The sequence below is a fragment of the Rana temporaria genome, chromosome 6 (assembly GCF_905171775.1).
Source record: "Rana temporaria chromosome 6, aRanTem1.1, whole genome shotgun sequence".
Lineage (NCBI taxonomy): Eukaryota > Metazoa > Chordata > Amphibia > Anura > Ranidae > Rana > Rana temporaria.
In genome coordinates this window covers 109,460,697-109,484,977 of record NC_053494.1, presented here as the reverse complement: position 1 = coordinate 109,484,977, position 24,281 = coordinate 109,460,697, and the positions used below count along the sequence as shown (strand labels likewise).

The 24,281-nt window shown below is 44.9% G+C and overlaps 1 protein-coding gene across 2 annotated transcripts in view; it reads left to right on the top strand.

Moving 5' to 3' along the window:
• The window catches only part of NEMP2 (nuclear envelope integral membrane protein 2), a 72,512-nt gene that overhangs the window by 15,191 nt on the left and 33,040 nt on the right, over nucleotides 1-24,281 (top strand). The window contains exons 1-3 of one of the 2 annotated variants that reach the window (XM_040357172.1): nucleotides 5,937-6,053; nucleotides 7,870-7,979; nucleotides 21,251-21,479. In XM_040357172.1, coding sequence (XP_040213106.1) covers nucleotides 6,026-6,053; nucleotides 7,870-7,979; nucleotides 21,251-21,479 — 367 coding nt within the window. In that variant the 5' untranslated portion in view covers nucleotides 5,937-6,025. Of the gene's footprint in view, nucleotides 1-5,936; nucleotides 6,054-7,869; nucleotides 7,980-21,250; nucleotides 21,480-24,281 lie in introns of those variants that run through there. The other variant, XM_040357171.1, reaches the window with a different exon arrangement.

The following is a 24,281-nucleotide window of genomic DNA, read 5'->3' as shown; positions in this document are numbered from 1 at the left end:
GGGAGATAAAGGGCAGCCCTGCCTAGTACCCCTATGAATCTCAATAGGTTCCGAAAAAATACCCTGAAAGCGTATATTAGCTTTAGGGTGAGAGTAAAGTGCAGATAATACTCCAAGAAATTTCGTGCCAAACCCCCAACGTTCCATCACTCCGAACATGAATGGCCATGATACTGAGTCAAATGCTTTCTGAAGATCTATAGAAAGAAGCATTCCCCTTTGATTAGTATCACCAGTCCAACCCGAGTTCAATATAGAAATCAGATCTACAGCCCTCCTAACCTGATCAGGACCTTGCCTTCCAGCGATGAAGCCTACTTGATCTTTACTAACATACTGGCCGATGAAAGAGGACAATCTATTGGCCATTATCTTAGTGAGTATCTTAAGATCGTTATTAATAAGAGATATTGGTCTATAGTTTTCCACCAGGCTATGATCCTTTTCTGGCTTAGGGATAACCGATATATAGGCCAAATTAAGTTGCCTGTCTATGGGAACTCCACCGGTCATGTGGTTGAAAAATCTAACCATGTAGGGTGTCAAAATGCTCGAATATGTTTTATAATATGCACTTGAAAACCCATCAGGGCCCGGGGCTTTATCTAATTTTAGGTTTTTAATCACTAACGATACTTCTTCAGCGGATATGGGAGATTCCATCACCTCTCTATGTATTTCAGTCAATTGAGGAAGTTTCAAATTGTCCAGAAAATCATCCATTCCCTCTGAAGAAAAATCAGCAGCGGATGTATAAAGCTTAGAAAAAAAGTCATGAAAGGCCTCCATTATCTTCCTAGGATTCAGGGTGAAAGAACCATCACTCATTCTTATTTTAGGGAGAGTCCGTGACTGAAATCTAGGTGACAATTTATGAGCTAGCATTGGGCCTATTTTATCTTTAAATTTATAGAAATTAGCACCAGTCCATTTCAAGTCTTCCCCTGCTTTAGTTGTAAGTACCAAATTCAAGGCAGATCTAGCTGCATCAAGTGCCTGAATTGGAAAGTTAAGAGGATCAGATTTATGTTTTTTACGGAGGTCTAAATAGTTGTTTTCCAGTCTCCTTATGTCCAGGTTCCTTTGTTTCTTGAGGTTAGCGGCCACTTGTATAATTTTGCCCCTGATAGAGGCCTTGTGGGCAGCCCACAAAGTTTCAGGGGATACATCATCTGTATCATTATGCTCAAAGTATTCTAGAAGAGATCGCTCAATATCCTTCATTAAGACAGTATCCTTCAAAATAGACCTATTAAGTGTCCAATGAGACACTTTAGGAGAAGTGTCCTCTCTCCTCAGTGACAAAAGAACTATCGAGTGATCTGACCAAGGAACATCAACTATATGAGACTTAATGGCAGCTGGGATGTGATGGTTAGAGATCAATATATGATCTATACGAGAATAAGAATGGTGAGGGTTAGAATAGTGAGTATAGTCTTTAGTGTTGGGGTTCAACTCCCTCCAGATGTCAGTTAATCTAGACTGATGTAGAATGCGTGCTACTTGTAAACTAATTTTAGTTGGTCTGATGATTCCATTAATAGAAGGTTTGGACTTATCCAATCCTGCATCAAAAGCTAGATTAGAGTCCCCACCCATAAGAATGATCCCCTCCATATATGGACGGAGGGTATCAAGCATCTGTGAGAAAAACTTTTTCTGACCTCTGTTAGGAGCATAATAAGAAATAAATGTGTACAGTCTTCCATCAAGGGTACCTTGTAGCAAAAGAAACCTACCTTCCGGATCTCCAAATTCTTTAATCAGGTTAAAATTACAATACCTAGAAAACAGAATGGCCACACCCTTAGTTTTGTTTTCTGCTTTAGCAAGATAAAATAACGGAAAGTGGGCATGCAAAAAGGAGGGGTTATATCGTTTAGGAAAGTGGGTTTCTTGAAGGAAAACCACATCTACACGGAGAGACTTGTATACTTGAAAGGCTTTGCGCCTCTTAATAGGAGAGTTCAACCCCTGAGTGTTGTGAGTAACAACACTAAGGGGTTTAGATACATCATTCGATCCAGCCATAAGTCTCATCAACATCTACGGACAGGCAGGACCATATAGATATCACCAGTAGTACCGTGAATATGAACAATGGCAGGCAGGCTGAAGAGAGGAGGAGAACATGAAGAAGAAAGAAAAAGAAATATAAAGAAGAGATAAAAAAAGAAAAAACAAAACATTGTGCACAACAAACTATTAGATCGTGCAAGTTCAATTCGTAACCAAGAATGGGGGAAGAGATTGATTCTCCTTCCCTCATTCAAACAAGAAATTTTAGCATAGTCCCAGAAAAGGACTATATTCTTACCCATTGGGTCGACAAAGTGTCGACACAAGAGATAAGTTGAGGTTTAATACCTCACCGTCGTCAGTTGTCGACAAATCAAAAAATTACATCTTAAAACAATTTTCAAGAAAAAAGGCATTTTGAATCAGAGGATACCCAAAAAAAGAGAAAAATCTAAAGAAAAACGGCATTCAACTAGGTATGCAATCCCGGAGTCTTTTTTTTTTTTTTTTTTTTTTTTCTTTCAAAAAGCATCCGGGATACAATTCATCTGAATCAAAGAATAAGAGATACGTCCTGGGTAAGTCTATTCAATATTCAGGGGACTTGGTCACCTCCAATTTTCCTGTATTTGACCTTGTTCCGTGGATTCTGAGTCGGACTAGTAGGAGTGTTCCTCTTGGCAGATTGAACTTGAGGTGAAGTAGTGTCCATGGCAGGTTCAAGAGATATAATTTTCAGATCAAACAGAAGTCGTTCACCCTCTTGGAAACTATGTATTACATGGTTTCTACCATTATAATTGAATTTTAAGGCAAAGGGGAAAGCCCATTTATACTTGATGTCCTTGTTAATGAGGGCAGACAATAACGGTTTCATCGCTCTTCTTCTCTGAATGGTATATGGTGAAATGTCAGAAAATATTTGTATTTTATTACCTTGGTATTGAAGATTCTCCTGTTGTCTGGACCGTTTCATAATGTCCTCCTTGGTGGAGAAATAATGAGGCTTGACCACCACATCCCTGGGCAAACCATCTCTTCTTAGTGGACCTAATGATCTATGAGCCCTATCAATTTCCAATTTTATATCAGGCATAGATGGAAGGAGGATTCTCATAATGTCTCGTATTGCTGAATGAACGTCCATAATGGACTCAGGTAGACCCCGATCCCTGAAGTTTTCTCTTCTTGACCTGTTTTCCAAATCATCAATCTTAGCCTGAGCGGCCTCCAGTTGTTCTTGCAGGAAATGGATATGGTCATCATGTTGTTCAGTTTTTGAAACGTTAGTGTCCAATTTATGTTCCACAGAATCAATCCTGTTGCCAAGACATTGGAAGTCTGTCCTAATATCTTTAGTAATTTTCTCGGCCGTATGAGCTAAACCCCTTTCCATCATTTCAGAGATCCTGTTATAGAGATCAGCAACATTGAAAGAAACTTCAGGAGCAAGTTCATTGTTAGCATTTACATGAACAGGGTTTTGAGAGGGAATCACAACAGGAATCATGTGGTCAGCCATTGTAGGTATTACCCCCCCCCCCCTAACCACAGAGGAATATAGAGCTGTAGGCGTGGTTGAACCCAAAGAAGGTGGTGACGTGGTAGGCAGCAATTGAGATGAGAATTGTTCGCTGGACATAGAATCACCAGTAGGTGTCTGAGTACCTGCATGGGGAGGGGTTCCCATATTAAAAAGACATTCGTTGATGACTGAATTCTTGTTTTTCTTGCCCTGTTTCCCCTTCATGTATAATAAGAGCAATAATGCGTTTGTATCAACAGGCGTTAAGCCGCAATCTATTATAACATCAGCAGCACAGTCCTATAACAGTCACTAAAGGAGCAACCCCACCATATCAACTACAGACAGTTGGTATCAATCCAATGATCAGTCCAGACTCAGCTGTCATTTAACTGAGCACAGTGAGAAGTCCAGCATCATGAGAATGCCACAAATTATGTAACATGCATGTGTCATACTTGTGGTAAAGTCTGCTGTTTTTGTCAACACACATCAGACGGTGAGCAGGTATACCTCATTAAGTTTCCATTGTAGGAATTACCTCAGAGTAGTTCATCAGTGTATAGCACCGACCCCGAGCACCGTATCTGGTCAGATCATATGGCATGGAAATCGGTTAAAATAATGGTTATACACTTCTTGCCCTTGGAGATTCTAAGATGGTTTTGGGTTCCTCTCAGCCTCTGACACCCTTTCAACCGTGTCAAGTATTTATCAAAGGACACTATTTATTAAAGTAAAGTAAAGTTCCATCCACTTTGAAGGGCAAAGGGGAAGTAACACTGAGCCTTGAGGAGAAAGGACTGTTCGTGAGGTAAGACAGTGGGTGAAGTAAGATGGCCGCCGTAATATGGATCCTGTAGATCTTTGGGTGTTTATTAGGACCCTGAGGAGAAGGTCTTAAATAAAAAAAAAAAAAAAAAAAAAGTTGCTGTCAGGCTCTTGGAAATATATATCAATTATATAGCTCAAACCCCCACACTGAGCTTTTAGGAACTGGATGGTGATTTTAGGAGGAAAGTTATTAAAAAGCCAGCAGCTTTTACCTCATAAAAAATTATATGCTGCAATAAGTGCGTAGGCCACAAGATGGCGCTGTCACCTCAATAGACGAATTCCAAAAAATCGTACAGTCAGTTCTTATATTTAGGTAACTAGTTAACGAAGAAATACCTCAGCATAAGAAAGTCATCCAAGATGCTTCAAATAATATTAATAACAGGGCAGACCCTGTTTCTCACACAGGCGTGAGGTAATATGGATCCTGGGTGTTTATTAAGACCCTGAGGAGAAGGCCTTAAAAAAAAAAATGGGTTGCTGCCAGGCTCTTGCAAATATTTGTAATTTATACTGCTTAAACCCCCACACTGAGCTTTTAGGAACTGGAGGGTGATTTTAGGAGGAAAGTTATCCAAAAGCCAGCAGCTTTTACCTCATAAAAAAAAAAAAAAAAAAATTATATATATGCTGCATTAAGTGCGTAGGCCACAAGATGGTGCCGTCACCTCAATTGATGAGTGCGTCAGAGGGCCTCCGTTAAGAAGAGCGGGTGCTTCCTCCAGTCACCGTTCGGGTGGTTGCTCCGGGCACCCCTCTCAGAGCAGTATGTCGCTGGAGAAGGAGGACGGGTGAACCGATCGGTCCGCTGTCCCCGCCGTACTCGATCGCGGTGTCGTCCGCAATTCACTAGGCCCCAAGATGGCGATGGAGCTCCTTTGAGGGAGTAGGCCTCGGATCACACCGATGAGTGGGCAGACGTCCCGGGCAGCTAAAAAAGGTATGGGACTGTACAGGGAGAATCCCGGGCACTGGATGAGGGTATTTTGGGCACCCAAATTACAGTACCAATGCAGGATGGCTTTAGATTAGATCTCCACAATCAGAGCTGATCCAGAGTACGTCCAGCGCCATCCTCGTCCGGCCACGCCCCCTCGATCTTTCCGTTCTCGCTGTTCTGATCTTAAATATCTTATTTCTCCTTTAAACTCCTTTTTATTGTGGTTGTATGCATGTATACTTTATTTTGCACCTTTTCCACTCTTGTAAGAAAATGTCTCCCTGGTGTGGAGTGTCATGCTCGCCCCCTCCCTTGGACTACAGGAGAGTCAGGACGCCCACTAACACACAGCTCCTTTCTCTATCTGCAACGTAGAGTGTCCTGACTCTCCTCTAGTCCAAGGGAGGGGAGGACCACGACACTCCAAACCAGGGAGAAAGCCTTGCATTACTGTGTGTAGTTACAGACAGAAGAACAGGAATTGAGGATTTCGCAGAAGAAATAAGGACATTTAAAAGCAAAATGGAAGGATGAGGTAAGTGAAGGAGGACTGCACTAAGGTAAAGGAAGCTATTTAGGAAAAAAAATTACCTTTACAACCCCTTTAAGGAAAAGTAAAACCAACCTTGGCATGACTGTTTAAAAACAATCATCAATGCCCGCTCAAGTGTTTTTATCTTGGAAAGTTTCCTCGAAGGCAGATGTGGCCCTGGATGCCATTTTACAAAGGTGCCTAGGAAGCTCTTTTTTTTTTTTAAACTATTTACATTGTTTTGTGTGATAATGTATTGTATTACTGCACATTCAAGGGAGCACTGCTTTAAAGTGGATGTAAACCCACAGGGCATGCAATATAAAACAAAGGCAACCATAGCCCAGTAAACATCTGATATTGGTGGGCGGGTCTCAATGCCAGAGTTCAGGAGGCGTGACGTCACAGGACTACCCTTCCATCTCTATACTCCTCCCTCCTCTTAGGAAAGTGTGCGCACGTCAGTCCGTAGAGCGTGTTTACATGTCAAAGCTACCTGGCGCCTGTGTGTATGAGAATTGCTGCCACAGGTGGCTTTTCACAGCTGATCCATAGAAATCAGAAAATACGGCACGGCAGAATTTTCGCTCACGACTTGGCATAAATACCCTCACGAGTATCATCCAATCAAACTCGGGGAAGTCACCACATGACTTTAGCATACCCAGGAGGTGCGATCTGATGCTGGTATGCTGGACATACTCCCCCCTGCTCTCATGTTCGTGCATGAGAGAAATACCTCATATGTCAGTCACAGCAGTGGGGGTGTGGTGACACAAATTTTCCTCATCTGTTGGTTTTCAACCCAGCAAGAAAAAGCAGAGAGGATTTCTCAGTGCTGGATTAACTGTTCGTGGAAAGACTGGGCCCAGATGACTTGACATCCTTTTATTGTACCAGATAGAAGGCTTAACTAATTTTTTTTTTTTACAACCACTTTAAGGCAGCTCATTCATTTGAAACATGATTGCAGCTCCCAAAATTTTGCAAATGTACTTTTTTATTTATTTTTTAAATGCACCACAGTGCACAGCATGTGTTGTGAGGTTCTACAGTCTGGCTGTGTTGTTACACTTCTGTAACAGTGCATTGTTCAAAATTAAAGTTATATTAAAGGTTCAAGTTTTTTTTTTTTAAATAACAAACATATCATACTTGCCTCCACTGTGCAGTTTGTTTTGCACAGTGGCCCCGATCGTCCTCTTCTGGGGTCCCACTGTGGCTCTCGCATTAAATAACCCCTTCTGGGAAGCTCTCTCATGAGGGGGTTACCTTGCGGGCGCACTCCTGTGTCATACACTGGGCGTCCAAAGACGAGTACACTGCTGCTCTCTCAGCTGCTGCTACTCACTCTGGTCTCACAAAATGTCTGAAATAGTTAAATAATACTGTTTTTTGAAGGAGGGTCTTATGATGTTATCTTAACTAAATGCTTCTAGACTCAAACGCTGTAAAACGCGGCATGCAAACGCGGCTAAACGTTTTTTTAAGGTGTCAATAAAATTAGTTCAGAGGACTTTACCTCAGCGTCTTGTGTACATGGGGCCTAAAAGAGAAGATTTGCTAGGTTTTAGGGAATATCTTAATATAAAAACTGTTACCACAGTACCCTTAGAAATTAACGTTTTCGTCTGAAATTTCTTCTGAAAAATATTAGCGCACTCCTGTGCCTGCAGTCCAATAGCTGTGAAGTGTGAAATCCAAGTCACTGCTGGCTCTGATGATCAATATTAGGACAGTGCAGACAATGCATGGTAAGTCAGTATTGGGGAAAGATCAGCTGCAGAGAGACTGTAGGCAAAACTGGAGCCTTTTTGACATGTCTGAAAGCAGTTTTGTGTTAACCAAAAAGTGAGGGTGAGGTCTAAAAAGCGCACTTGGGAGTTGAAATAAAAACAAGGCCTAATATGTGCACCTTGAAGGTGTATGTGAAACTTTTCTAAGTTTTTATATGTCTATATAGTATATTGTAATGGAAGATTCAGAGTTTTTGTTTTATTTGTTTTTTTTTAGATAAGAATTGTACATATCTAAGCCAAGGATTTACAACTGCTGAAACAAAAGACCATTGCTTCTGTCATAAGGCAGAATGGAATTTCAAGCAGGCATGGTCAACTATCCAGGTAAAGTTTATTTTATTCAGTTATTTAGCACACGCACATGGACCAGATTGCCAGGAAGTCCATTAAGCAATCGATATGTCTTTGGACTGTGAGAGAAAATCAAGGTGTTCTAGTAAGGTGACCAGATTTTTAAAATTAAATCCGGGGACATTTTTTTTATTTGCAGTACAGACCAAAAGTTTGTAAACACCTTCTCATTCAAAGAGTTTTCTTTATTTTCATGACTATGAAAATTGTAGATTCACACTGAAGGCATCAAAACTATGAATTAACACTTGTGCAATTATACATAACAAAAAAGTGTGAAACAACTGGAAATATATTTCATATTCTAGGTTCTTCAAAGTAGCCACCTTTTGCAGCAGACACATCTCTAGAACTGTTAAGAGGAGACTGTGTGAATCAGTATCTGCTAGGAAACCACTGCTAAAGAAAGGCAACAAGCAGAAGAGACTTGTTTGGGCTAAAGAACACAAGGGATGGACATTAGACCAGTGGAAATTTTGTGCTTTGGTCTGATGAGTCCAAACTTGAGATCTTTGGTTCCAACCCCGGTGTCTTTGTGCGACGCAGAAAAGGTGAACGGATGGACTCTACATGCCTGGTTCCCACCGTGAAGCATGGAGGAGGAGGTGTGATGGTGTGGGGGTGCTTTGGTGGTGACACTGTTGGGGATTTATTCAAAATTTAAGGCATACTGAACCAGCATGGCTACCACAGCATCTTGCAACAGCATGCTATTCCATACGGTTTGCGTTTAGTTGGACCATCATTTATTTCTCAAGTCGTCTTCCAGGACGGCACCTTGAGAGTAGACTGGCTCCACCTGACAGGAAACACAATCAGAAAGAGGTTTAAAAGCCCCGCCCCTCCCCGTGCACCTCAGTTATTGATTGTGTTTCCCCCAGCGAAACGGTTTATTATTTTCTTGTCAGACCTAAAGCCTGGGGCTGGTGGTCCCCCTCCGGGTACTGAGCAGTGGGTCCTGGGAGGCCGTCCCTGCTTCAGCTAAGGGTATAATGCCCGTCCCGGGGGGTTTTCCCCGTGTGATAGGGGGGGGGGAGGAAGAATTGCAAACAATACCCCCCTTCTTTCCTTTCTGTAGGAATCCCTGGGATAGTGGCTATCCCAGTACTCCTATTTGGCCATGTTCCCTCTCCTCCAGGACCCCTTACCTGCTGGGCGGGTGTGAGGGCTTCCTCAGCGTGGCTCCGGTGTGCTGTCCTCCCGGGGACATTTTCGAATGGAGCCAGCAGTCGACGCCACAGGCGGCGCGCGGTGATGACGAATTTCCGCTTCCGGTCTTCACCAAAATGGCGGCCGCCAGCGGCGTCGGCTCCTCGCTGTTCACACTGCAGCAAGGAGGAGAGTGGCGCCTGTACGACTTCGCTATGGAGCGCGAGGATCGTTCGTCAGCAACCGCTGCCGAGGACACCACCGAGGGTGAGTCTGCCTCAGAATGTCAGGGGGGCATATTGGACTGGGTCCTCTCCTCCCCCCCCCCTCACACACTTGTATGTATGGACTGTGATATATTTTTCTCTCCCCTTACAGGGGAGGAGGTTTCTGCCCAGGGGGAAGCTGCTAATCTCTCCTTAAAACACACTTACAAAACCAAGAGGTGTGGTAACTGTAGCGTTAAGCTAGCTGCAGATTACTCCAAACTTCTTTGTGCCAAATGCATACAAAAGCTTGCGGGAAAGGAAACTTCCCTTATCATGAAAGAATTCCTAACTGTCCAGTCCCAAATGCTTTCCACATTAAAGGAATTTAAGGACACCTTAAAAAATAGGGATCCTGAGCCCCTAGCAGCCGGCCCCTCTTCTCAAGAGAGCTCATCCACCCCAGGGCTAGGGAGTCTCTCCTATCCGACACCGAGGATTCAGAGGCTCCAGAAGATGGGGTGATTGATAGTCATACTGAGGATGAGGATGCCAGATCAGGCAAATACATTTTTTCTGCAGATGACATGGGGGGTCTGCTGTCTGCTGTCTATGCCTCTGAGGGGATCCAGCAGCCAGCAGAGCTGGTGTCGGCTCAGGACAGAATGTACCAGGGTCTAGCTAAACCCCAGCCAAAGGTTATCCCAGTCCATCAGTCACTTAAAGATATAGTTCTGAGGGAATGGGCTGAGCCTGAAAAGAAACTGCTAAGGTACAAGACCTGGAAGAGGCGCTGTCCCTTTAAGGAGGAATTGGAAAATACGTTTTTTAAAATTCCTAAATTAGATGCATCCCTAGCCCAACTCTCCAGGCAGTCTGACCTCTCGTTTGAGGATGCAGGGAACTTAAAGGATTCCTTAGACAGGCGGGCAGACACCTCCCTTCGCAGGGCCTGGGAGGCTAATGCGGCCACCCTTGGACCCGCTTTGGCCTCTTCCTGCATCGCTAGGAACGCAGATACCTGGTTAACCAGACTTCTGGAGCATGTACCTCAGACCTCCAAGTTTAAAGAAATTAGAGATTCTCTTACAGTCATAGGCAGCGCGGTAGCCTATCTAGCAGACGCATCGATTGAAACAGTCCGATCCTCTGCTAAGACGGGTGCTCTCGTCAACGCCGCCAGAAGGGCGGTATGGCTCAAGACGTGGGAAGGTGATCTTGCCTCCAAGACCCGTCTATGTGCCCTGCCCTTTGAAGGCACTCTTCTCTTTGGGGCAGGACTAGATCAACTTCTAACAAGGGCCTCAGAAAAGGGGAAACGGTTCCCCCCAAAACCTAGACCTAACAGGAGAAGATTTTTTCGAGGCCCCCAGAATAAAAACCGACCTTCTGACCGAAGATCGGCCTTTAATAAGCGATGGATCGCGGGAAAGGATAAGCCAAAAGGGGGTATCCTTTTCCCCGATCCCAAACCCGCAGGTAAGGACTCCAAGTGACTTAAGAGTCGGGGGAAGACTGTCCCAATTTTTTCCAGCCTGGGAGAGTATAACGCGGAGTCCTCACATTTTGCAAATAGTGAGGGAAGGTTACAGATTGGAATTCCGCCAACTTCCCCCCCCCCCAATATTTCTCCTTACTCATCTACCCCAAGATCCCCTCAAGGCAGCTGCCCTTCTGGGAAATGTGACAGATCTAGCTCAGCAGGGAGTCATAGTCCCAGTTCCGCCAGGACAACAGGGTCAGGGGGTGTACTCACATATTTTCATGGTGCCCAAACCTTCGGGGAAGTTTTGATTGATCATAAATTTAAGACCTTTAAATACCTTTCTCCTCTACAAGAAGTTCCGCATGGAAAACATTTACAGTCTCAAGGGACTGTTGTTAGAAGGAGTCTTTATGATAACCATAGACCTGAGGGACGCCTACCTCCATGTCCCAATCTTCGGGGACCATCAGAGGTTCCTCCGATTTGCCATTGCCTCCCCTCAGGGGATTCAGCACTGGCAGTTCACCGCACTCCCCTTTGGTCTGGCCTCCAGCCCAAGGGTTTTCACGAAAGTCCTGGCAGAGGTGGTCGCCTTTCTACACCTGAAAGGGATCTCCCTTGTCCCCTACCTGGACGACCTACTGCTTTTCAACCCCAGCCGAGAGCTTCTTCTCTCGGATCTGACCACCGTCCTGACTACTCTGGAATCTTTGGGATGGATTGTAAACAGAGAAAAATCTTCTCTCCTCCCAGAACAGAGGAAAATGTATCTGGGGTTCCTGATAGATTCCGTAGAGAAAAAGCTGGTTCTTCCCGAGGACAAGATCCAGAGACTCGGGTCAGTGGTCAGGTCCGTCATGGGTTCAATAGAAATTTCCCTCAGGCAGATCATGAGGTTACTGGGACTGATGACCTCATGCATCCCAGCGGTCCCATGGGCCCAGCTTCATTACAGACCCCTGCAGGCCTTCCTGCTCTCCTCCTGGGACGGGAAGGACTCATCCCTAGACTCCAGGGTCAGCATCCCGGAGTCTGTAAAATGCACTCTGGGGTGGTGGCTCATTCCTCAGAATTTGGAGGAAGGCCTCCCATGGAACCAGACAAATCCTCTCAGGATAACCACGGATGCCAGCTCCTGGGGGTGGGGAGCCCACATGTCGGGTCTCCAGGCACAGGGGTCCTGGGATCGACAACAAAGCAGGTCCTCTTCCAACTTCCGCGAATTATTAGCGGTCAGGAAGGCCTTGGAGGCGTTCGAGGAGAGAGTCATAAACCAAGAAATACAGATTCTCTCCGACAACGCAACCACGGTGGCGTTCATAAATCACCAGGGAGGCACCAGGTCCCGTTCTCTCCTAAGGCTGTCCTTAGAAATTCTGGGTTGGGCAGAACAGAGAGTCCTCTCCCTTTCAGCAATCCACATCAGGGGAGTCCTAAACCTAGAAGCGGACTTTCTAAGCCGCCAACCCATCCTCCAGGGGGAGTGGGAATTAAATCGAGAAGTCTTCGACTGGGTTCGACATCGTTTCGGCAACCCAGAAATAGACCTCTTCGCGAACAGGAAGAACAGGAAGGTAGAAAGATTCTTCTCCCTCTCCCGGGATCAGGGATCGGAGGGTGTGGACGCGTTGGCCCAGGCCTGGACATTTCATCTGGCCTATGCCTTCCCTCCCCTGAGTCTGATCCCAAGGGTCCTACAGAAACTGAGTCGCTCACGAGGGAAGCTGATCCTGATCGCTCCCCGGTGGCCCAAAAGAGCTTGGTTCCCAATGTTAGAACGTTGGTCAGTTCTTCCCCCCTTCCTCTCCCGGTCCGAGTGGACCTTCTGCGGCAGGGACCGATCTTTCACCCAGAGCCCGACTTTTTCAGTCTGACGGCCTGGTACTTGAGAGGTGGAACCTGCAGCGGAGAGGATGTTCGGAGAAGGTAATAAATACCCTTTTGGCTAGTCATAAGGAGGTCACTAGAAAGATCTATGCTAAGACCTGGGGTTTTTTTTCACGCTGGTGTACAGCAAGGCAAGCCCCACTACCTGAAATATCTGTCATCCTGGAATTTCTCCAGGAAGGAGTTGATCTAGGACTAGCCACAAGAACCTTAAGAGTACAAGTAGCCGCCTTGTCCTACTTTTTAGACAAGAGGCTGGCCCTGGATCCGCTGATCAAGAGGTTCCTGTCGGCTAGGGATAGGTTATCCCCTATTCAAATCTCCAGGGTTCCCCCCTGGGACCTCACCTTGGTACTAGACCATTTGTCCAAACCTCCATTTGAACCGATAGACAGCATTCCGGTTAGGCTGTTGACATTTAAATTCTCCTTTCTTCTGGCTATTACTACGGCCAAAAGAATAGGAGACATGCAAGCGCTCTCAATCAAAGAGCCTTATTTTCGTCTTTTTGAAGACAGGGTAGTCCTAAGTCAGGATCCCCTGTACCTACCTAAGGTGGCAACGAAATTTCATAGGTCACAAGAAATTATTCTTCCTTCATTTTGCGCAAATCCACAGAACGAAAGGGAAAAGACCTTCCACTGTTTGGATGTAAGACGCTGTTTGTTAAGTTATTTGGAAAGGGTGAGCGAGTTCAGACGCTCATCTCACTTGCTAATTAATTTTTCAGGACAGAAAAAGGGTTGCCAAGCATCTAGAGCCTCTATATCTAGGTGGATAAGACAGGCAATTTCATTAGCATACATTAAGGCTGGCAAAACAGTACCTAAAGTCAAGGCACATTCCACGAGATCTATAGCAACCTCCTGGGCAGAGAGAGCAGGAGTTTCAGTGGAACAAATCTGTAGATCAGCAACGTGGTCAAGCCAGAACACCTTTCTCAAACACTACCGAGTGGAACTTCTGTCACCCCAAGACTTGACGTTTGGCAGAAGAATCCTGCAGGCAGTTGTCCCGCCCTAAGGTAGGCCTGAGGGTTACTTGCTTATCTCTCAAGGTGCCGTCCTGGAAGACGACTTGAGAAAATACCAGTTACACTTACGGTAGCTGTTTTTCTGTAAGTCTTACAGGACGGCAGGCCTATTTCCCACCCTGAGGAATTTATATGGTTTGTATTTTTATATACTGGTTCCCGTGCTCTAATGGTGGTTACTTTATCACTAACTGAGGTGCACGGGGAGGGGCGGGGCTTTTAAACCTCTTTCTGATTGTGTTTCCTGTCAGGTGGAGCCAGTCTACTCTCAAGGTGCCGTCCTGTAAGACTTACAGAAAAACAGCTACCGTAAGTGTAACTGGTATTTTTTCAACAGGACAATGACCCCAAACACACCTTCAGGCTGTGTAAGGGCTATTTGACCAAGAAGGAGAGTGATGGGGTGCTGTGCCAGGTGACTACCTCTTGAAGCTCATCAAGAGTGTACCAATAGTGTGCCAAGCGGTAATCAAAGCAAAAGGTGGCTACTTTGAAGAACCTAGAATATGAAAAATATTTTCAGTTGTTTCACACTTTTTTGTTATGTATAATTCCACATGTGTCAATTCATAGTTTTGATGCCTTCAGTGTGAATCTACAATTTTCATAGTCATAAAAACGAAGAAAACTCTTTGAATAAGAAGGTGTGTCCAAACTTTTGGTCTGTACTGTATTTATTGGCAAATGGTATACTACTTTATAAGCACATTTTCCTCAAGAATGCCAGGCTCGGGGTGATCATGAAGTTAAATCTTTTTATTAGGGAATATATGGCGGGTATCCTGAAGCCATCTGGGACAGATGCTAACTGCCCCTAACTCTATTAAGCATCACAAGTGACACCAATACAGTGATCAGTGAAAAATCTGTACACTGTACTTAGTAACACTGTGACGGAGTAAAAGGGTTAACTGGGGGGGAGTGATCAGGGGGTAAAATGTGTGCCTATGTGATCTGGTGTCAGTGTAGTGCTTGTGTACTCGTGATAGATGCTCTCTCCTCTCATACTGGAACCGAAAAGGGCTCCAGGAGAGGAGATTGAAAAGGGTCCCAGGAGAAGAGATTGCATAATTTCCTGTGCCTGTGTTTACATTACACCGGCACAGGACGTTTTGCCATTGGTCCAGGCCATAAATCATTGGTCTGGACCTGTTGACTGATCTGTTCTGAATCAAATCCGATCGCCATGTGGACAGTGCGTGCGCACAAATCGCGTACCTGTACGTGATTTTGCTCAGCTGGGTCGTCCTACTGTAGTATATGTATGTGGGGCAGTCTAGAAATGGTGAGAGATGCCTGCTTTCACATTAATGCACTGCGGTTTACCCTGCGACTGTGCACCTGCAGGGTAGCTGTGCTTTGCCGTAGACTGCTATTATATCTTGTAGGTGTGGTGCACTTTTAGAAAGCACACCAAACCCGCAGGATATAATAGAAGTCTATGGCTCAGTGCAGCTAACTTGCAGGAAAGCTGCATGTACATTGCGCCTAAAGGATTGGTGTGAAAGCAGCCTAATAACTCTTTCTTTATATATCATATATGCCCATTGCAAAACTATGAAGTTTAATACATAATATACTCATTGATGATAAAATGTGATATTTAACGTGGTATTGAACGCATTTCTATTTCTTATTTTTATTTTTTTTAAACAACATACATATTATACTTGCCTGCTCTGCACAATGGTTTTGCACAGAGCAACCCTGATCCTCCTCTTATCGGGTCCCCAGCTCCTGGCCCCTATTTCCTGCTGAATGCCCCCAGAGCAAGCTACTGCTCCGCGTGTTCATTCACACACAGAGCCGCCCACTGGCTGTGATTGACCGCAACGGGAGCCAATGGTTCCTGCTGCAGTCCCTGCCAATGAAGAGGGAGAGTCAAGGTTTTCGTGTACATCTCTGGATAGCGATGGGGCTCAGGTAAGTATTAGGAGGGCTGCTGCACAGAGAATGTTTTTTACCTTCATGCAGAGAATGCATGAAGTTAAAAAACCTTGAGCCTTTAGAACCGCTTTAAAGTGGAGGTTCACCCGAAAAGTTAATTTTTAACCTTAGATTGATGCTCATTTTGTCAAGGGGAATCGGGTAGTTTTTTTAAAATCAAAGCCGTACTTACCGTTTTAGAGATGCATCTTCTCCGCCGCTTCCGGGTATGGGCTGCGGGACTGGGCGTTCCTACTTGATTGACAGGCTTCCGACGGTTGCATCTATCGCGTCACGATTTTCCGAAAGTAGCCGAACGTCGGTGCGCAGGCGCCGTATAGAGCCGCACCGACGTTCGGCTTCTTTCGGCTACTCGTGACGCGATGTATGCGACCGTTAGAAGCCTGTCGGAAGCCAGTCAATCAAATAGGAACGCCCAGTCCCGAAGACCATACCCGGAAGCGGCGGAGAAGATCGCTCTCTAAAATGGTAAGTACGGCTTCGATTTAAAAAAAACTACCCGATTCCCCTTGGCAAAATGAGCATCAATCTAAGGTTAAAAACATTTTTTTGGGTGAACTCCCGCTTTAATAAACTGACCTTTTTATCTTTCAGTTTCTGCTGGCATCGCTGGCTGTTAGAAAGGTTCCTGTTCCAAACGGATAGATGCCAAATGTACTTTGCCTGGGACAGGAGCCCGGCGCTATAGAAAGCATCGGCTTCTGCTCCCTCTGCAGCCGCTCTCTTCCTTCAGAACCACCTCCATCTACTCTGATGCTCTCAAATATGTAAACAGCGGTGGGAATATGTCTCCACTAGTGGCTCAAAGCTCCAAGTTTGTATGCCAGTGTAATTCCCAGGGGACCATGCAGAAGCTCAATCCAATCATGATGATGTCACAGGGGTTATATCCCAGAGATTGAACTTTATCAAGGAACATAGAGCCTCTGGTATGTAATCCCTAAGGGCAGAGGGTTTGTCTGAATTCACTGAGATGGTGAAGGGAGAAAGCTTTTCATCTCTGTGCGTCTCTCCCTTTATATGGTTTTAGGGCAAATTTTTGCATGAGCTATTGTGGAAGCAATGTTACCAGACACTGTGATGCTTTTGTAGCACACATATGTAATTGTGTGTATATTTAGAATACATTCGAAGCTTACACTTTACAAATACTTACAGTATGATAATAATCTTTGTCCAGCAGAGTTTAAGAGTCCACAAGTGTGGTGCCCAGCTTGTATACCAGGGCCTCTTGGCACTTTTTGTGCAGCCCTCAGGTCCCTGTAGACAATGGAGTGCTTTTGATGCCTACGTGCTTACTCCAGTGAAGTAAATTGTAACGGCTACCCATGTAGTGTGAGGGTCTCAGCCGTTGGAGACGTCCTTTTCCCTGGCAAGCTGCGATATGCAGGTACCGCCGGTATATCCCATCGAACGCCCTTCCAAGAAACGAGACGGGCTACGTTTGAAGGGTCAAGCAGACTGACTGTATTTGGCATATTTCACCTGCTTATATCTGCTTACAACTGTTACAAGAACAATGACAGTTTCCGCCCCCCCCTTCACTCAGTAGGGGGCTTCAACACAGACCCCCTGAAACAATGACATCTCCTTGAATTAATCACTTGACCAGTCTCTAGACGCTTCAGCACCGCAAACCACTTAACATTTTCTGGCCAGGCACATTCCTTTCTCAATAGAATTCAATTAACCTTTAAAACAATTATCACTCACACATAATCCCCATCAGCATACACCTCACAGGGGGCTGTTACCTACACAAAAGAGAGTTCATTAGCTATGCGAAGGGAACATTAGCATTCAGCAATGAAAGAGACTTGTCCAATTAACCCTTTGAGCTCAGAATACAATGTGGTACATCCAATTGTGACAAGCCATGCAGTTCCTTGTAGTCCTCCCTGCATGAAGATTATAACTGTCCCGGCAGCATGCATATGTCCGTTACACTACTCCCCTTTTGTGGAACACTCCGGCAGACCCGGATTGATCTTTTTCGGATCAACTTGGGGATGTCCGGTCTGCTGTTAGGGTAAAAGTTCCGTTTGCCTGGACAGTCCATCGGCCTTCCCATTGGCTTACCAGGTCGGTAGCTGATGGTGACGGTGAATAATAGAATTCAATTCTGGAACAGTCACTTGCTTTGCTCTCTCAATGGCTCCCAAAACCTGTTGCTGATGCTCTTGGGACAGATACGGCACCACCTGGATGCAAATCCCATTTAATCTTTTGACAATTTCCGCCTGTTTGTGCATTTCAATGTTCAAGCCACGGGACATCTCATAATACATGACATAGTGTCGTTGCATCTCTGATTTCTCACTGGCCAACTTGTCACATTCCCATTTTAGACTGTGATATTGTGCCGGATCTACAGTACATGTCGGGGAAGGTAGTCTTACCCAGTTCTCAGCAGCAAGCGGGTTGATTCCAGCAACGCGGGTGGTCACGGGACAAGCAGCAGCAGGTGTAGGTAAATAAGCCGAAGTCAGAGGGCCAAGGTCGTTGCCCAGCACCACCTCGGCAGGTAGGTTGTCCATGATACCAACTGTGGTCTTTCCTGACCCGGCTCCCCAGTCTAAGTGCACCCGGGCGGTGGGTACGCGAAATACAGCACCCCCTGCGACCCGGACGGCAACTGTGCGAGTGGACACGTTCTCTGGCTTTAACAGATGTTTTTGAATCAGAGTGATAGTAGTCCCGGAATCTCTTAGGCCTTGTGCTACTTGTCCATTCACCCGTACCTCCTGACGGTGATGCTGATGATTATCCGGAGAGGCCGCTTGTATTGGGTCTGCCTCATACCAAATTCCCAGACATTCCTCAGGGCCCCCCTCGGTCTCCAGAGTGGGCCGCAGAGGGACGTGATGGAGTAACCTCTGTGCTGGGTGTTGTGCGTCTCCAGTTGGTAGTTGTAGGCGAATCCCGGGGGTAGTTGCTAGGCCCCTGAGGACGTGGTGGGACTGGAGCCCGAAACTCTGGGCGTGGGGTGACGGTTGGAGAACGCGATTCTACCTTCTGAGCCAGCCGCGTAGTACCCTGGCTTACTTTCCTTGTCTTCGCGTACTCATCTGCTAGCCGAGCCGCCTCGTTTAAGTTAGCGGGACGGCGATCTCGTACCCAGTCTTGTATGTCTGCGGAAGGGTTTTGGAAGAAATGTTCCATTAGGAACAGCTGCAATACTTCCTCCCCGGTGTTGGCCTTGCACCCTTGGACCCAAAGGGATGCCACCCTTTGTAACTGGTTGGCCCATTCCTTGTGGGAGTCCACAGCCATCTTCTTGGACTCCCGGAAGCGCCGGCGGTAGGCTTCTGGCGTTACGGCATATCGGGTTAGCAGCGCCTTTTTAACTTGCTGATATTGTAAAATATCCTCTGGAGCGAGAGCCCGAAAGGCTTCATTGGCTTTGCCCGACAATTTCCCCGACAAAATAGTGACCCATTGGTCTGGTGGTACCTGGTGTAGTGAGCACTGCCTCTCAAAATCCGCCAAATATCCATCGATTTCCTCCTCACTTTCTACAAAAGCTTTAAATGCAGTGAACGGTATTTTCTTTCCTGTAGCAGCAGGTGGGGGGGTAGGAACTGCAGGTGTAATGGGCTGTCTCGCTCTTACCAGTTCCAGTTCTTGTCCCCTCTTCGTTTGTATCTCTTCCCTTGCTTCCCGGAACAGCTGGTTGATTAGTTCCACGGACGTTTCTGGATACAAGGATAATCTCCGCTGTACAATCCCAGTAATTACATCTTCTTCGCTGACCGGTGCAAGGGGCTCTGTTCCTTCCATGGATCCATCCATTTCGTACAGCTCCAGCAGTTCAGCTATCAGCTCCCTCCGTGGTCTGTTGCTGGCGCTCCTACCACGACTCTCTAATAAATCTTTCAGTGTGGATCTTTTCAGCCTGGCGTACTGCGACTCCATTCAGCACTTGCTCTTTGGATAAAAGGACCATCCCACCGCTGCCAACCAATGTAACGGCTACCCATGTAGTGTGAGGGTCTCAGCCGTTGGAGATGTCCTTTTCCCTGGCAAGCTGCGATATGCAGGTACCGCCGGTATATCCCATCGAACGCCCTTCCAAGAAACGAGACGGGCTACATTTGAAGGGTCAAGCAGACTGACTGTATTTGGCATATTTCACCTGCTTATATCTGCTTACAACTGTTACAAGAACAATGACAGTTCCCCCCCCCCTTCACCCAGTAGGGGGCTTCAACACAGACCCCCTGAAACAATGACATCTCCTTGAATTAATCACTTGACCAGTCTCTAGACGCTTCGGCACCGCAAACCACTTAACATTTTCTGGCCAGGCACATTCCTTTCTCAATAGAATTCAATTAACCTTTAAAACAATTATCACTCACACATAATCCCCATCAGCATACACCTCACAGGGGGCTGTTACCTACACAAAAGAGAGTTCATTAGCTATGCGAAGGGAACATTAGCATTCAGCAATGAAAGAGACTTGTCCAATTAACCCTTTGAGCTCAAAATACAATGTGGTACATCCAATTATGACAAGCCATGCAGTTCCTTGTAGTCCTCCCTGCATGAAGATTATAACTGTCCCGGCAGCATGCATATGTCCGTTACATAAATCTTCAGATTTCCCCCCTCACCTTCCAGAACTGCTACTTGAGAGATGATTGACCCCCCGCCCTCTACAGGAAACACAAATCGGATACAGTTTAAAAGGCCCCTCCTTTTCCTCTGACCCTCGGTTGTTTTGTATTTCCAGACCCTCCAGGAGCAACGACACGTTTTTTGTTTTTCCTAGGTCTGGTAACTGTGGTTGGCGGACCCCCCTTCTCTGGCATCATCCAGTACTGGTTGTGGCCAAGTCCTGGGTGTATTAGTCCCTGTACTTTCTGCCAGAAGGGTTCCCTATTTTGGAGGTACTTAATTACCTGGTGAAAGTGGTGGCAACTTCCTTCAGGTTTTTCCCCAGCTCTGCCTGTGTGGAAACCTTGTCCTCCTCGTGCAAGATGGCGCCTGAACCAGAAGTCACGTGACACACTTACCTGCGCCGTGTTGTTAAAGTGGATGTAAACCCTTCATATACCCAGTGAAGTGACCAGCCTCAGATGATACACAGAGATTAACCAAATCTCCCTACATAGGTTTTTTATGTATATCTGCTGTGTTCACATTTATATACTATTTCGAAAATTGAGATCGCGTTAGGAGATTTTCTCTTCCTGGTTAACACAAAGTGTAATGTTTGGGCATACAGCCAAGATAGCCAACATTGCTGATTGGAGGAAAGGCACACACCCCCCTCTCCTTATAGGCAAAGACTCTCAGAGCTGTTTTGTAATAGGAGCTGCTCTCTGCTAATCTATTTTAGCAATCTCCTTTGACAAAATATATATATATATATATATATATATATATATATATATATATATATATATATATATATATATATATATATATATATATATATATTTAAATAGTAATTTTATAATTCTCTGTATTTTTATTGGTGTGCAGTAAAACATGCTTTATTGTACTTGAATTTTTTTTTGTTTTTCAGATTCAAGTAGAGAGCAACGAAAACATTTCTATTTCACCCCGGCTAAACAAATTAAACTGTGTTTACCCCGATCATATTATGGTTTATTTGACATGCGTCCTACATTATCTATGGAAACCAGCAGATTCTAAGCATGTGAACTTTCATGTCCGCCATCTAGATCAAGACTTCTGCTTTGATGTAAAAATTGCTAATGTGACAAAATACAGGGTGTCATTTACAAACATCTGTGAGTATTGCTGTTATTTCTTTAAGTTGAATATGTACATGAAAGATTGCTGAATGAGTCTTACTGAGGAAAAAACATTTATTATAGGCAGATGTTTGTAGACAAATATTTGCATTTTAGAAACTGCATTTTTCCTGACGGATTTGGTGTACACTGGGCTTTTTTCAGCAGTCTGAATAACTAGAACTATGAAGATTAAGATTTAGTTGGTAAAAATTAAGATGTAGTCTTCTGAAAGAAATTACATTTAAAGCAGAGCTCCACCCAAAAGGAGAAGTTCCACTTTAAGTCCTGCTCCCATGGCTACTGTTTGTGAAATGGGGCTTTAGGGGGGAGGAGCGGGTACCTGATTTTGACAGGTATCCACTACGATCACCTCAGACAATTGGAAGTTCTCCTAGCCGAGTAGGCTGGTTTGGTCAATGGAATCCTGCCAGTGATTGCAGGTCTATTTGTACAGCTGCTGGAGGAGTAGTAACAATATTGAGAAGTGGTGGGAAAGTGGGTGCAGAGGCAGATTTGCCAAGGACAATGGAGTAATAGAGGGAACCTTCAATGGATTAACCCCTTCAGATCCGCACTATAGCCGAATGACGGCTACAGCTCGGACCTACTTTACCGTAAGGCCGTCAATAGACGTCCTCCCCTTTGCACGCTCCCCGTGCACTGTGATCACTGAGTCAATGAGATCCCGGCCCCTTACAATGTTATCAGCTGTCACCCAATGACAGCTGATCACGTGATGTAAACAGAAGATTGGTAGTCGCTTTTTTTTTTCTCCTCATGCTGACAGTGTGAGGAGAAAAAAAAGCAGATCACCAGCTTCTGTGCAAGGGACATCGGTCCGAAGAGGAAGGGGCACAGCCACCTGCTAGTGCCCACAAGTGCATAACGGTGCCAACAATCAGTGCCGCCTGCCAGTGCCACCTATCGATGCCCACCAATGGTGCCAATCTGTGTCACCTACCTGAGCCCCTTCTCATTCCAGCGATGTCCACGATCCCCCTCAGCCATCAAGCACACTCCTCCCTCCTAAATTGGCTGAGACAGAGCAGCGGCGCCATTGGCTCCCGCAGCTGTGAATCAAAATCAGCCAATCACTGGAGAGGGGGTGGGACCAGTTTAGGGCTCCATGTCTGAATGGATAAATGGAGCTCTGATTTGGCCTGGCTGCCCCCTGTAGCAAGCTGCTGGCTGAGAGGCACTCAAAGGAGGGAGTGGCTAGAAGCAGCGAAGAGGGACGTGAGAAGAGGAGGATCCGGGCTGCTCTGTGCAAAACCAACTGCACAAAATAGGCAAGTATAACATGTTTTTTATTTAAAAAAAAAAGAGAGCTTTTAAAAAGTAAAATAAATTTAACTTGAAATGATAGAAAATACTAAGAGCAGATACCTCCCAGTTCCCAAGTGCAGCTGATATGATTGTTAGTGGGGGCTTTAGGGCCAATTCACACTGACTTGCGCTAAAATACATGTACATTTCCATCCAAATTAGTCACAATTAAATGCACGTTGACATACGTTTTAATGCAACGTTATATTATAACCCGGACACATTGAAAATTTGTGTTTTTCAGATGTTCTTCAGTTTTGATATGCGTTTTACAGCTGCGCTAAAATATGCTGTTGAATTGGCCCTCATAAAGCCTAAGAAATGGTAAATTGCAATATAATAAATATTTGCTTTTATATTTAAAACCACTTCAATGTACAGCTAAAGACAAAAAAAAAAATTTTTTTTTTTTTTTTGTACTTAATGGATAAAAACCCTGTGAGTTTTTATTGTTTGTGCCCCCATTATGGAGATTCTTACTCTCTATTTGTCTGGTCTACCATTATCCTTGAAAGTAAAAGAAAATCAGGCGGGGTTATGGCAGATAGCTGCCATAACCCGGTATATTCTTAAACAGCGGGTGGTCTGCTTTCGGATAAAAGTGGTCTCTGTGGCGGACTCGCGGTGCCCACCCACCTCCCATCATGTTCCGGCGGAGATGATTCGATCCCTTTCCCTCTGAGACACTTTGTCAAGTGAGGGAATGATGGTCCTCACTCGACTCAATGACGTTGGATGACAGAAGCAACGTTAAACTTAACTTTTTTTTATTTTTGCATCCAAGTGTAAATATGAGTTTTGAGGTCTTTTTGACTCCAGATCTCATATTAGGACATGTCATGCTTGTTTTTTCTATTACAAGGGATGTTTACATTCCTTGTAATAGGAATAAAAGTGATCCAATTTTTTTTTGGATAAGAAATAATAAATAAATAATAAATAAATAAAATTTAAATTCCCCCGTCCCTCTGTGCTCGCTTGCAGAAGCGAACGCATATGTAAGTCACACCCGCATATGTAAATGGTGTTCAAACCACACATGTGAGGTACCGTCGCGATCATTAGAGCGAGAGCAATAATTCTAGCATTAGATTTCCCCTGTAACTCTGAACTGGTAACCTGTAAAAAATTATAGCGTTGCCCAAGGGCATTTTTAAGTTACGAAGTTTGACGCTATTTTACGAATGTGTGCAATTTTAAAGCGTGACATGTTGGGTATCTATTTACTCGATGTAATTCTAGCAAAAGACTGTAACTCAAAACTGGTAACCTGTAGACATTATTAAACTTTGCCTATGGAGATTTTAAGAGTCAAAGTTTGTCGCCATTCCACGAATGGGCGCAATTTTGAAGCATGACATGTTGGGTATCAATTTACTTGGCGTAACATTATCTTTCACAATCTAAAAAAAATTGGGCTTACTTTACTGTTTTGTCTTATTTATTTTATTCAAAAAAGTTTATCTTTGT